This window comes from Pelobates fuscus, chromosome 10, assembly GCF_036172605.1.
Source record: "Pelobates fuscus isolate aPelFus1 chromosome 10, aPelFus1.pri, whole genome shotgun sequence".
Lineage (NCBI taxonomy): Eukaryota > Metazoa > Chordata > Amphibia > Anura > Pelobatidae > Pelobates > Pelobates fuscus.
The window spans coordinates 153,027,747-153,040,954 of NC_086326.1; the positions used below are offsets into that span (position 1 = coordinate 153,027,747).

Sequence of the window (13,208 nt, forward strand, 5' to 3'; positions counted from 1 at the left end):
TCCACTTAACCATGCATGCGCATTGTCACAAATTGTTATTAACCAATGCATGCACACTGTGACTGTGTGCGTGTATGGGTAAATGATAATGTGACAAACACTGTCATTTACCTATGTGTTCACAATTTTATTTGGCGGTATTTGCACAGTCACGTATACATGTTAATTTACCCATACATGCAGACAGTCACATACACTGTCATATTACCCACGCATGCAGTTATTTGCACATACATGCAGACAGTCACATGCACTGTTGTTTACCTATGTGTGCAGTGTAGCGCACTAATTTGGTATCTTTAAATAGGACAATAAGAGTACCAAGCTAGGGAAGCTATATATACTAAACCGCTCCCGATAGGGAATAACAGGTTTGCTCTCTTACCTCTCTTCTTGCCACGACTGTGCTCCTCTGACTTGTGACTACTCTGCAGAAGCCACTTCAAATCCCTTACGTGGTCTTGGTGCTTGGAGTAACACTTTTAGGAGACATTAACTCTTTTAATCAGCTCTAAGAAAACTGACAAAATGTTCATGAAATTAGAGGAACACATTGACTCATGTGATCCTTAAAGAGGTTGCGAAGAATAGAAATAGTGGGTCAGGGACATCTGACATTGAAGGAAAAGCAGATACCTGATCGGATAACCAGATCTACCGACAACGTTGGTGTGGAAAACCCTTTTTTTAGGAGGTTGAGATATAACCGGGAATTCTAGGAGAAGGGAGACAAAGGAAATGAGTAGATTTCCAGGATATGTTCTGCCTCTTTGGAAGGTAGATTTGTTTTATTCTAAGTAAAGTTTAATGGTCATTCACTAGTCACAATATTATATATAATATCATTCTTTGTTAGCGAAAATAGAAGCATGATCAGCTTACAAAACAGGGTATCCGCCTTCTTTTCATTATAATAGGAGAGTACATGTAGAGCAGCAAAGGATGATAGGGAAGTGTGTGCTGGAAATCCTTGCATTGCATAAAGCTAATACTCTCCTTCACATTTCTGTTTCTCAATATTAAGGATCTCATGGTTGTAAAGAAGACCAGTAATCATGACTCGCCCAGAAGCAATCCACATGGATCGGAGGGGTCACACAGGACATTTATCTCCAGCATCCTACTTCCACCTCCTTCCCTGATCCATGAGAGAAACAATAATCAGAAGGTCCTGGAACTGACCAATCAGATCATTGAGCTGCTGACTGGAGAGGTGAGGCGGCTGGGAATGGGACATTATACAGTAAAACCAAGGGATGTGTCTGGATGGTGACTATATCATTGTGTGTGTCAGGTTCCTATACGGTGTGAGGATGTCAATGTCTCCATGGAAGAGTGGGAGTATATAGAAGGACACAAGGATCTCTACAAAGACATAATAATCGAGAACCACCATCCGCTTGGTAAGAAAAGCTTTAATCGCTGTTTACTCGGTATAATATTATAACAAATATACACAATAACTATCTTAATTTAATTGAAATGATTTACCAACTCCTATTGTGCATTTTCTTCCAACAGATAAATGTATACCTGATGGATTGTACACATCTCTTGCTACAAGTAAAACTGTAACTAAAACACATGATGGTAAAGCATCTATTGTAATCAACCAAGCAAAGCAAAGCGAGATTAAATCGGTAACATTCATGCCACAAGAATCTTTGCCATGTGAAGAAGGCAATCTCACAGACATTTGTACACTCACAGAACATCCACAGAAAGAATATCCATCTACTCATAGTAAGGAGGAACCAGCCTCGTGTGAAGAAGGCAATCTCACAGACATTTGTACACTCACAGAACATCCACAGACAGAATATCCATCCGTTCATATTAAGGAGGAACCAGCCCCATGTGAAGAAGGCAATCTCACAGACATTTCTACACTCTCAGAATATCCATCCATTAATATTAAGGAGGAACCAGCCTCATGTAAAGAAGGAAATCTTACGGACGTTGTTACACCCACCGAACATCCACAGACAGAATATCCATCTACTTATATTAAGGAGGAACCAGACTCAAGTGAAGAAGGAAATCTTACTGACATTTCTACCCTCTCGGAAGATCCACAGACAGAATATCCATCTATTCATATTAAGGAGGAACCAGACTCAAGTGAAGAAGGAAATCTTACTGACATTTCTACACTCTCAGAACATTCGCAGATAGAATATCCATCTATTCATATTAAGGAGGAACCAGACTCAAGTGAAGAAGGAAATCTTACTGACATTTCTACACTCTCAGAACATTCGCAGATAGAATATCCATCTATTCATATTAAGGAGGAACCAGCCTCATGTGAAGAAGGGAATCTCACAGACATTTCTACACTCTCGGAACATCCACAGCCTGAATATCCATCTACTCATATTAAGGAGGAACCAGACTCATGTGAAGAAGGAAATCTTACAGACATTTCTACACCCACCAAACATACTGAGACTTATACTTCAGTACATTTTAAGGAAGATTCTTCTTTACATGAGTATGGTTTTGTCACAGATTCTCTCTCAGAACAAACACACAGAGTACATCCACCAAGTAGGACTGATGAATGTTCTACCGGTGGAATGGAAAATCTCACAGTTGCTGAGAAGTCTACTGTTATATCTGATTCATCTAAACATCAGGAGATTCAGACTGAGAAAAAGCGATATCAATGCCCTGAATGTGGGAAATGTTTTTCATATCCATCACAATTAGTTTTACATAAAAGAATTCACACAGGGGAAAAACCATTTAAATGCACTGAATGTGGGAAATGCTTTAATGTACGATCTAGTCTTACAAAACATCAAATTATTCACACAGGGGAAAAACCATTTAAATGCACTGCATGCGGGAAATGTTTCAATTTACGATCTAATCTTAATAGGCATCAAATTGTTCACAAAGGAGAAAAAAAACATTTAAATGCACTGCATGTGAGAAATGTTTTATTGGAAAGCAGGATCTTCTCCGGCATCATCGTATACACAAATTAGAAATACCATTTAAATTCACTGAATGTGGAAAATGCTTTGACCAGGTTCTACATTTTATTTCATAAACAGACCAGATGAAAATCATTTAAATGCACCGTGTGAGAGGACTTAGTCAACAGTATATTCTTAATAAGCATCAGAAGATTCATACGGGATAATAAGGAAATGTAGCCATAGCTAGCACAATTTTCTTTTCCTGTATATAGCCAGATCATCATCACAATAGGGTTAGCTCTGCCTACTTGGCTGTTAAGGTCAGGAAATGAAGGGCACCCAGACCACTTCAGCTATTTGAAGTGGGGCATGGGGAGCGATAGTGCCAGGAATACAGCTTTGTATTCCTTGTACTATAGTATCCCTTTAACTCTATAAATACCCCTCCTTGCAGATAGGTTTTCTGAAGTCCCAGATTCCTGAAAAAGTAGTAATTATAAGAGAGGAATTTCATGCTGAAATGGATTTATTCAGGAACAGAAAATCCATGTGAAGACAACAGGACAATTAATCTTCTAACCCAGAACTTTGTCTCACAAAATGTTTCTCTGGTGCTACGATTATAGCACTGAAAAAATAATTGTGCCATGCCGCGCTCTCCCCTGCTGGCCCTGCAGGAACAAAGGGCAGATCAGAGATCTCCCTCTCTAGCCTGCTAGCACTGAAATACTGCAGCCCGCAGTGGAGGGAGAGAGGAACCGGGAGAGCTCCTCCAGGTTCTCCTCTTGCGAGCTCTGAGCATTGCTGCGGTTACCACGGCAACGCTCCGAATCTTGCAAGAGTGAACTCTAGCCTCAGGAGCTGCTAAAGTTTACTCTTACCACTTGTACCACCATGGCTTCTCCACTGGACCACCAGGGTTTAGTACCGTCTCCCCTCCCAGGCAAAGTTCAGAAAATATTTTTTTTATTAGAATAAAATATATATATAACTGCCCTCCCACCTCCACAGACTCATAGTAACTAACTCCATACACACACACTGTACCCCTTACGAACACACTGCTCCTCACTACATCCTTAACAAACACAATGCACCCACGTGTACACACACACACACACACACTCTCACACTACTGCCCCTATCCCCTACTACAGCCCTTATACTGGCAGACCTTAGGTAAGTTGTCAAACTGTTCTTATACAGTTTCCCTACTTACCCTGGGAGGGCAACATGGCACTGCTGGCACCATAACCACTACAGAGTGCAGATTGTTTCTCTAAATAATCTATCAGGGCCCCTCCCGAGATTAGGTTCTGGATCCACCCCTAACCGGGAAACATTTCTGCTGAACACGGGGGCCTGGTATATGCCACTACGCTGTACATATATACAACGTAGAATTTTCAAAAATTAAAAAATGTAGCCAAAAGAATGATTTCGTTAGGCACCAGCAGATTCATGGAGGAGAAAAGAACAGAATCTGCTGAATGCAGGTAAATCATCTTCGTTCACATTAAAGAACTCATGCCAGAGGAAGCATATTGCTGTGAGTCCGATGATACAGAGATCACTTGGGTCTTCCTACAGTAGAGATTATGTGCTTATGTTCTCAATGTGCCGAAGCCTTTCCTCGACGCTTCAGCACTCCTGGAGGCAGCCCACGGATAATGATATAACTATATGTCTAATCTTCTTTTACAAACAATAATGTATCAATTAAAGTGAAACCAGGCAGCATTAAACTGAGGAACATGCTCCCTGCTGTGGAACTGTACAAAGTGGCTCAACGAGGGTGCCACATCACTAGTATATTGAATGGTCTGGTTTAAGAAGTTTGCATATTTACTAATACACCAAAATAACATGAGCAATAATCTCAGAATTCCCCCAGGTGGCAAACTAATTGTGGCCTTGATTTAATATTTAGAAAGATTTTTTTTTAATTATATGTACTAATCATGTGCTAAAATATGGGCAGAATGATTGGATGCACTTTGTTTTTTTTTAATGATATCCTCTCAGGCAATGCTGTAAGGAGGACCTTTACAATTCGATTTTGTTCTCTTATGTTGATACAGATTACTTTTTGTATTAATGTATGCTTGAATTTTGTGATAATTAAGGATGTAATTTTTTTTTTAAAAAAAATCTGTAAAAATATATATATATTGTTTATAATTTAAAAAAAGAGTTTTCTTGAAAATTAAGCTCCGGGTCTTTTGATTGCTACTGATTGTCAAAACTCAGTTATTGGTGGAAACTGTCAGGTAATTATCTTTATATTGTTATAATGAAGTGAGATCCTTTTTAAATATATAACTAGTTATAATAGCCCTTGTCCATACACTACTCACTGCACAGGCTTTATTGAAGCATATTGTATAATACATAAGCTGCATACCAAGTACTAGTCATGTAACTATATACTGTATCAATAAACTCGGCTATATATAGAGTAAGATTACGATCATTTTAACTCCGCTAGCAATATATAATATAATCACAACTGAATAAAATATTGTAGAAAATAATAAGACGGTTGCAGACGTCAACAAAAATGTCAGCTTTGTCACCACATAAATGAAAAATAAGGGGTGCGGAGCCAACGGCCGTGCCGCACGAAGTGTGCTAGCTGAACTCCTTCAACCCTAATAGCAAATCCATTGACATCGAGCACCAAAACTCACTATTGGACACCCAAAATGATCCACCATAGGGCACCAGCCTTCAGGCAAGACCCCTGCAGAACAATCTGGGGCTCTGACCAAATATTTCAGAGAAAACGCGGAGTATCAATCCGATTGAGACCTCTTTTCAAAACAAACTTGACACCATAGGAGCCGACATTAGGCAAGTGAGAAGCAGAGTCTGCTCCCTAGAAGATGATAGGGATACAATACAAGTAGTTTCGTGTACTTCAAGACTCCATAGAAGCACAGAATACTCACTTCTGGGCTATGCAACGTTCTCTCAATCTGGATAATAGGGGTAGGTGCAATAACCTTCAGGTGAAAGGCCTACCTGAAAATGAACAAGAAAATCTACAGTCAGTACTACATAAGCTTTTCAACTTGGTACTGGGCCAACCCATAGATACACCTACGACCTTTGACAGAGCACTTTGGGCCTTGCGCCTACAAGGGGCCCCCTCAGACAAGCCCTGTGATGTGGTTTGCGGGCTTCATTACTATGAATAAAAGAACAACATCCTAACAGCCCTGCGACGGTTGCAACAAAAATTACTGTTCCACAATGCTCCTATAGCTATTTATCCAGACCTGCCCCGGCTAACACTACAAGCCCGTCGCTCACTAAAACGGTTCATGAATCAATTGCGCACTAGAAATTTGAAATACCGCTGGGGCTCCCCTTTCGCTCTTAATATCTCATACAAAGGCGCTCTTCATGCCATTCACATGATTAGTGATGTCCCGGTGTTTCTGCGAGAGTTTGGTCTACCAGATTTCTACATCCAAGACTGGTATGGCCCGTTACGGCCTCTAAATGTTCCAAGGTTACCTAAAATGATTAGCTGGCAACAACTTCCCAAGAAGAGGAGAACCGAACTGACAGACACAGCTTCCTCCCCTGATGCAGTACAAGGCTGTGATAATAATATTTCATATTAATTAAGTATGATTGATTGATCACTATTGAGCAACTCAAACATTTATAGATAGTTAAGATGGCACCGGTAAGCATATAAGCACACATAGCACATATTACTAGATGCAGGCTTGAAGACCTTATGCCATAGCTATTAAGAGCTGACACAGCACTACACCTGTTTACTAAACTGACACAGCACTTCAGCAGTTTGAGAAACTTCTGTTGCCATCAAAAACTTATGTTGCCATCTCTAGAATAGTACAAGGAAAGCTTGTAGATAAGCGATAATTAACCGCACAAGACTTGGCATAAGTTCTGGTGGTCCTGAACAGTCTGGCCAACTGCCAGGTCCATCCAGCTGCTTGTATCAAGGTCTTTTGCTGGGCTGCACTGATAAGGAACTACTGTCTGTCCTTGAAGACAGGTATATAAGACTAAGGGAATCTTGCGCTCACTTGGAGAACTACCCACCTGTAATGCGGACGCGTGTTACTGGTTTCTGCTGTTCCCAGAAGAGAGGGTCTCTCCGAGTGACTGCCTGAGTTCTCCCCAGTCATGTGTGGCAAGGAGACAACCAAGCTTCTCTAATGGTGATGTATACTTAAGCTGATATATCTAGATACTAAGCTGTTTGAAGTAAATGCATGCAACTACTTAAATGAGAGTAAAACTTACTTTGCTTAGATCCCTTTGTGGATAATAAAGTGTAGTGTGAATTTTTATATTCAACTTGGTCTTTGTGTGATTTCTCTTTCCTATAACTCAATGTACTCTATCCGAACTGGGTTGTGTGCCCGCCAATATCGCTATAAACCTTATTAGGTATTGATTATTACTTTTTGGATATTGGTGCTTCATGAATTTAATGATTAGGCACAACAAAGGCCCTGCCCTCCACTAAGTGGACTGATGCCTAGACCACTACATAGAAACATAGAATGTGACAGCAGATAAGAACCATTCGGCCCATCTAGTCTGCCCAATATTTAAAAATACTTTTAATTAGTCCATGGCTTTATCTTAAGTCTAGGATAGCCTTATGCCTATCCCACGCATGCTTAAACTCCTTTACTGTGTTAACCTCTACCACTTCAGCTGGAAGGCTATTCCTTGCATCCACTACCCTCTCAGTAAAGTAAAACTTACTTAAATTATTTTTAAACCTTTGCCCCTCTAATTTAAGACTATGTCCTCTTGTTGTGGTAGTTCTCCTTTTTAATATAGTCTCCTCCTTTACTGTGTTGATTCCCTTTATGTAGTTAAATGTTTCTATCAGAAGAACTACTGCCTATGGAGTGCTACAAGAGCCTCAACCCATTCTACCATGCCTACTTGTAGCGAAGCTCCCTGTACCCTGGCTGGTTACCTCCGCCAAAGATCACTTCCTAGCTGGAACTGGGGAAAACCTCAGAGCTTCGGCCCCAGTCGCTGTTGCTTGACTGGGGTCCTCCTGGAGCCTCTCAATCTTGTAACAGGATTGGGGACTTTCTTTATTTCCTCCCAGGTACTGGACGACACACATACCTGGGAGCTGTAGTCCTTACAAGGACTTTGTAACGTTCACTAGGGAACCCTAACACGCAGACAGGACAGAGTAAAGAGAATTGCTATACCGATCCTTAGAATGGTTGGGTTATGTAAAAAGGGAGTGTCAAAACACGAGCCGAGATCAAGGTAAACAGACGGGATAACAAGAGACAAAGCCAAATATCAGTAACTAGGAAATCCAAATAACAAGTGCAACACTCAATGGTAAACCAAAGCCCATAACCGGGCACTGTGGCGAGGGAGAGGTTAGTTATATATAGTGTGTCTGATTGGCTAATGTCCAATTAGTGTTAACCACAACATGTGGGAGGAGTTTCTTCCCTCCCTTGTGGCCTCTGAGGTCATCCCTGTGTGCCGGGTCACATGACCAGGTGCAGCGTCAGACACACTGACAGTCTGGAGACAGGGACCAGATAACGCTGCTCGCTGTGATGAGGTAAGCAAGGTCGCCGCGAACGGCGCGGGGCAGGGGACACATTCCCCGCTGAATCCTCCACAAGCTGGAACAAGGTGCTGAACAGTGTTTAGCCTTTTCCCTTCCCAGTAACTAGACGACACATAGCACTGGGAGTACAACTGATTTTAATGAGCCACTCTGCCTTTTATGCACAGACCCTGGCAGGGGGTCTCCAAACAATACTATACAAGCCCCCCCCCCCCAGGAATCTCTGTACCTGGGAGATAATTGCGTTAAATACCGGTAAGCTAATTATCTCCACGGAACAGAGAGCCAAACATAAAAGTACCCCAAAACATATGATAACCCCAGGTCATACATCCCCAAACACCCCTGACCTGAGCGCCCAAGTTGTCCAAAAAGTGCTCAGATCCACATGGTGTAGGGGAAACACTACAGTGGCAAAGTTCTGACCAGCCACACACGTGGTCCTAGCCCAAAATTGTTCCAGAGTGTTCAGTGCTTTTGCCGGTCAACTTTCGGGAGCTCCTGCGGCTGAAATACGGGGTTCTCCGCCTGGCTCTCAGGGAGCATTTGTTCCCCCTAGTCCCAAGCACCTTCCCTCCAAAAGCACTCTCGTAGCGGGTCGCAAAGTAGTACAAAGCCCCGGACCAACTCCTCATGCAGAAATTAGTTCCATAGCTGTCGTGGCTAAGTAACGCTGAGGACCATTTGTGGATTTGTTCATGCGAACAGCTGCCAGGAAGCTAGCGTTCGGTTCAGTTCCAGAGGAGGGAAAGTGACAAACCAGGGGCACCAAGGGAAATTTGCTAATGGCATCTGGGGTCTCCGACCTGGACCATAGCTGGTGGGCAGGAGACCAGTTTTCACACTCCTCCAGAAGTTTGTGGCACACATTCGTGGGAAGGAGCGGTTGTCACACTACTCACCTAGCCATGCTATCAGATATGCTGCAATGTCTACCAAAACTTCCATACTGTACCATACTAATTCAAATGTACATGGCGCTGACAGGTCATCTCCAGCCACTACTAACATCTACATTGCTATAACTCCCTGGTTACCATACTACATCCCCCTCATTGCACCCCCCACTTTGTACTCTTTTCTTCCTCCCTTACCGACCCCTTACCTATCTCCCTTCACCTACTCTCATTTTATGCCCATTGCCCCCCTTCTTACTCCACTAATCCTATCCCTAAATTCTATATGTAATCCTCTTTCATTATATTATCCTTCAGGACGTCCTGTAAGCCTGTGTACTTATGCACAAGGCGTTGTACGATCAGATTACACACATGTGCCATGCACGGCCCATGTGTCAACTTGCCCAACTTCAATGCCGCCAACAAATTTGTTCCGTTGTCACAAACCACTTTGCCGATATCCAGTTGCTGCGGAGTCAGACACTTTTCCACCTGTGCGTTCAGGGCGGACAGGAGTGCTTGTCCGGTGTGACTCTCTGCTTTCAAGCAAGTCAAACCCAAGACGGCGTGACACTGCCGTATCCGGGATGTGGAATAGTACCTGGGGAGCTGGGGGGGTGCCGTTGATGTGGAGCAAGACGCAGCAGCAGAAGAGGACTCAGCCGAGGAGGTTATGGAAGAGGATGGAGTAGGAGGAGTAGAGGAGGTGGCAGCAGGCCTGCCTGCAAGTCGTGGCGGTGTCACCAACTCCTCTGCAGAGCCACGCATTCCATGCTTGGCAGCCGTCAGCAGGTTTACCCAATGCGCAGTGTAGGTGATATACCTGCCCTGACCAGGTATCAGTGGTCAGATGGACCATTGCCCCAATACTGTGTGCCAGACATGCCATTACTTCCCTTTGCACAATCGAGTACAGGTTGGGGATTGCCTTTTGTGAAAAGAAATTTCGTCCGGGTACCTTCCACTGCGGTGTCCCAATAGCCACACATTTTTTGAACGCCTCAGACTCCACCAGCTTGTATGGTAAAAGTTGGCGGGCTAATAGTTCAGACAAGTCAGCTGTCAGACGCTGGGCAAGGGGGTGACTTTCTGACATTGGCTTCTTATGCTCAAACATGTCCTTGACAGACACCTGACTGTGGGCAGATGAGCGGGAACTGCTCAAGGCGAGAGACGGAGTGGCGGATGGTTGAGAGGGGGCAAGGAGGACAGCAGTGGTTGACGTGGCTGAAGATGCTGGACCAGGAGGAGGATGGCGGCTTTGAGTTTGTGTGCTGCTTGTACTCATGTGTTGATCCCATAGGCGTTTGTGATGTGCGATCATGTGCCTACGCAAAGCAGTTGTACCTAGGTGGGTGTTGGACTTCCCATGACTCAGTTTCTTTTGGCACAGGTTGCAAATGGCATCGCTGTTGTCAGAGGCAGACACACCAAAAAAATGCCACACTGCTGAGCTCTGCAATGACTGCATTCTGGTGGTGGCAACAGCATGCATTGATTGACGTGCTGTCTGGCTGACCCCGGGTGCCGATGCATGCTGTCTGACTGTGCCACTAGCTCCTTGCGAAGACCTCCCCCTGCTTCCTACTTGTCTCCTCCTCCTCTCTGTCTCCCCATCTGAACTTTCCCCCTGTTCTTCTTCTCTTCTAGCAGGCACCCACATGACATCCACGGACTCATCGTCATCATCAACCGCTTCACTTGTATCTGACAACTCAGCAAAGGAAGCAGCAGCGGGTACAACATCATCATCATCATCACACCGTACGTCCATGTGTGTAATGCTGCCTGACTGAGACATATCCCTGTTATCTACATCCTCTGGCAATAATGGTTGCGCATCACTCATTTCTTCCAACTGATGTGTAAATAACTCCTCTGACAGATCAAGTGAAGCGGCTGTGGTGCTAGTGTTGGTGGTGGCGGCAGGCGGGCGAGTGGTAACTTGAGAGGTGCCCGAAGCTAAGCTGTAGGAGGATGGTGCGTCAAGGTTCCGAGCGGAAGCTGTAGAAGATTGGGTTTCCTCTGTTAGCCAGTCAACTATGTCCTCAGAACTTTTCGAGTTCAGGGTACGTGGCCTCTGAACACTGGGCATTATTCTAGGGCCAACGGGAATCACAGCACCACGACCACGACGGCCCCTGCGGGGTGGCCTGCCTCTGCCTGTCATTTTTTTTTCGATTAGTGGTACTATGCGTGCAAGCTACTGTGACAACAGATATGAGTGGCACTGTGCACTGGCAGAAGTTGGCAGAGTAGACGCTGTAGGCCTGACACACACGCTTGCAGACAACTAACTGCTATTCAGTCTATTACAGTCAAAATTGTATTTTTTTTCTAAATGTACACTACAGTTACACCAGATATGAGTTGCACTGGTGTGATACTGTGCCCTGGCAGGCCCTGAAACGCACACGTGTGAAGGAAACTGACTGCTATTATTTCACAGTCAAATTCATAGGTTTTTTTTTTTTTAATGTACACTACTGTTACACCAGATATGAGTTGCACTGGTGTGACACTGTGCCCTGGCAGGCCCTGAAACGCACACGTGTGAAGGAAACTGACTGCTATTATTTCACAGTCAAATTTCTAGTTTTTTTTTAAATGTACACTACTGTTACGCCAGATATGAGTTGCACTGGTGTGACACTGTGCCCTGGCAGGCCCTGAAGCGCACACGTGTGAAGGAAACTGACTGCTATTATTTCACAGTCAAATTTCCAGTTTTTTTTTTTTTTTTAATGTACACTACTGTTACACCAGATATGAGTTGCACTGGTGTGGCACTGTGCCCTGGCAGGCCCTGAAACGCACACGCGTGAAGGAAACTGACTGCTATTATATTAAAGTCAAAAAGTTTCTTTTTTTTTTAAATGCAAGCTATTGTGACACCAGATATGAGTGGTGTCACTGGGCAGACTGATGTTCTAGCCCTAAAAAGGGCTTTTTGGGGTGCTGTCCTTACAGCAGAGATCAGATGAGTCCTTCAGGACTGTAGTGGACACTGAATACACTAGCCTAGCTATGGATTTCCCTATTAAATCAGCAGCAGCTACACTGTCCCTCCTCTCACTAAGAATGCAGCTTCCGAATGAATCTAAAATGGATGCTGTCCAGGAGGTGGGAGGGTCTGGGAGGGAGGGTCTGCTGCTGATTGGCTGGAATGTGTCTGCTGACTGTGAGGTACAAGGTCAAAGTTTACTCAATGATGACGAATAGGGGGTGGACCGAACATCGCATATGTTCGCCCGCCGTGGCGAACGCGAACAAGCTATGTTCGCCGGGAACTATTCGGCAGCGAACTATTCGGGACATCTCTATTATTAAGTGTTCTTGCATAGCAAGACCACTTAATGTTATTTTTATTATAGCCAAATTTACCACCCCAACTCCTCCCACAGTTTTTACACTACATAGACAGTAATATACCGAAATGTGCGGATTGTTCCCAATTGGATTGCTATTACTTTGTGGAACGAATGGTTCATGGAATATCGTCGTTCTTGTGGTGAAATTTGTCCCTTAGGAATGAATGGCAAAATGTTCAAAACTAGAGTGGGAGCTGGCAAAAGCAGAAAAATCAGGACATGATTTCTAAACTGCCACCACTCCCTCATTTTTAAGCCCACCTACACAAATCTTATATCAAAACGTTCCGCTATCCCTGCTGCCACTAGAAATAGTCCTGATAGTTTTCACAATATGACCATTTGTCCCCCCATGGTAATTAGGGTGCCGTGCGGCCAGAACAGCTCACACAAGCAAAGAGCAGCT

General features: G+C 43.8%; 2 protein-coding genes across 4 annotated transcripts in view; both read left to right on the forward strand.

Moving 5' to 3' along the window:
• Positions 1–13,208, forward strand: part of LOC134575162 (zinc finger protein 250-like) — a 752,315-nt gene that overhangs the window by 95,375 nt on the left and 643,732 nt on the right. The window lies entirely within an intron of this gene.
• LOC134575160 (zinc finger protein 257-like) overlaps positions 1–13,208 on the forward strand; it is a 207,318-nt gene that overhangs the window by 37,449 nt on the left and 156,661 nt on the right. For 2 of the 3 annotated variants that reach the window (XM_063434382.1, XM_063434381.1), the window contains 3 exons: positions 1,025–1,213; positions 1,295–1,403; positions 1,522–2,427. In XM_063434382.1, the coding sequence (XP_063290452.1) occupies positions 1,025–1,213; positions 1,295–1,403; positions 1,522–2,427 (1,204 nt within the window). The remainder of the gene's footprint in view (positions 1–1,024; positions 1,214–1,294; positions 1,404–1,521; positions 2,428–13,208) is intronic. The other variant, XM_063434383.1, reaches the window with a different exon arrangement.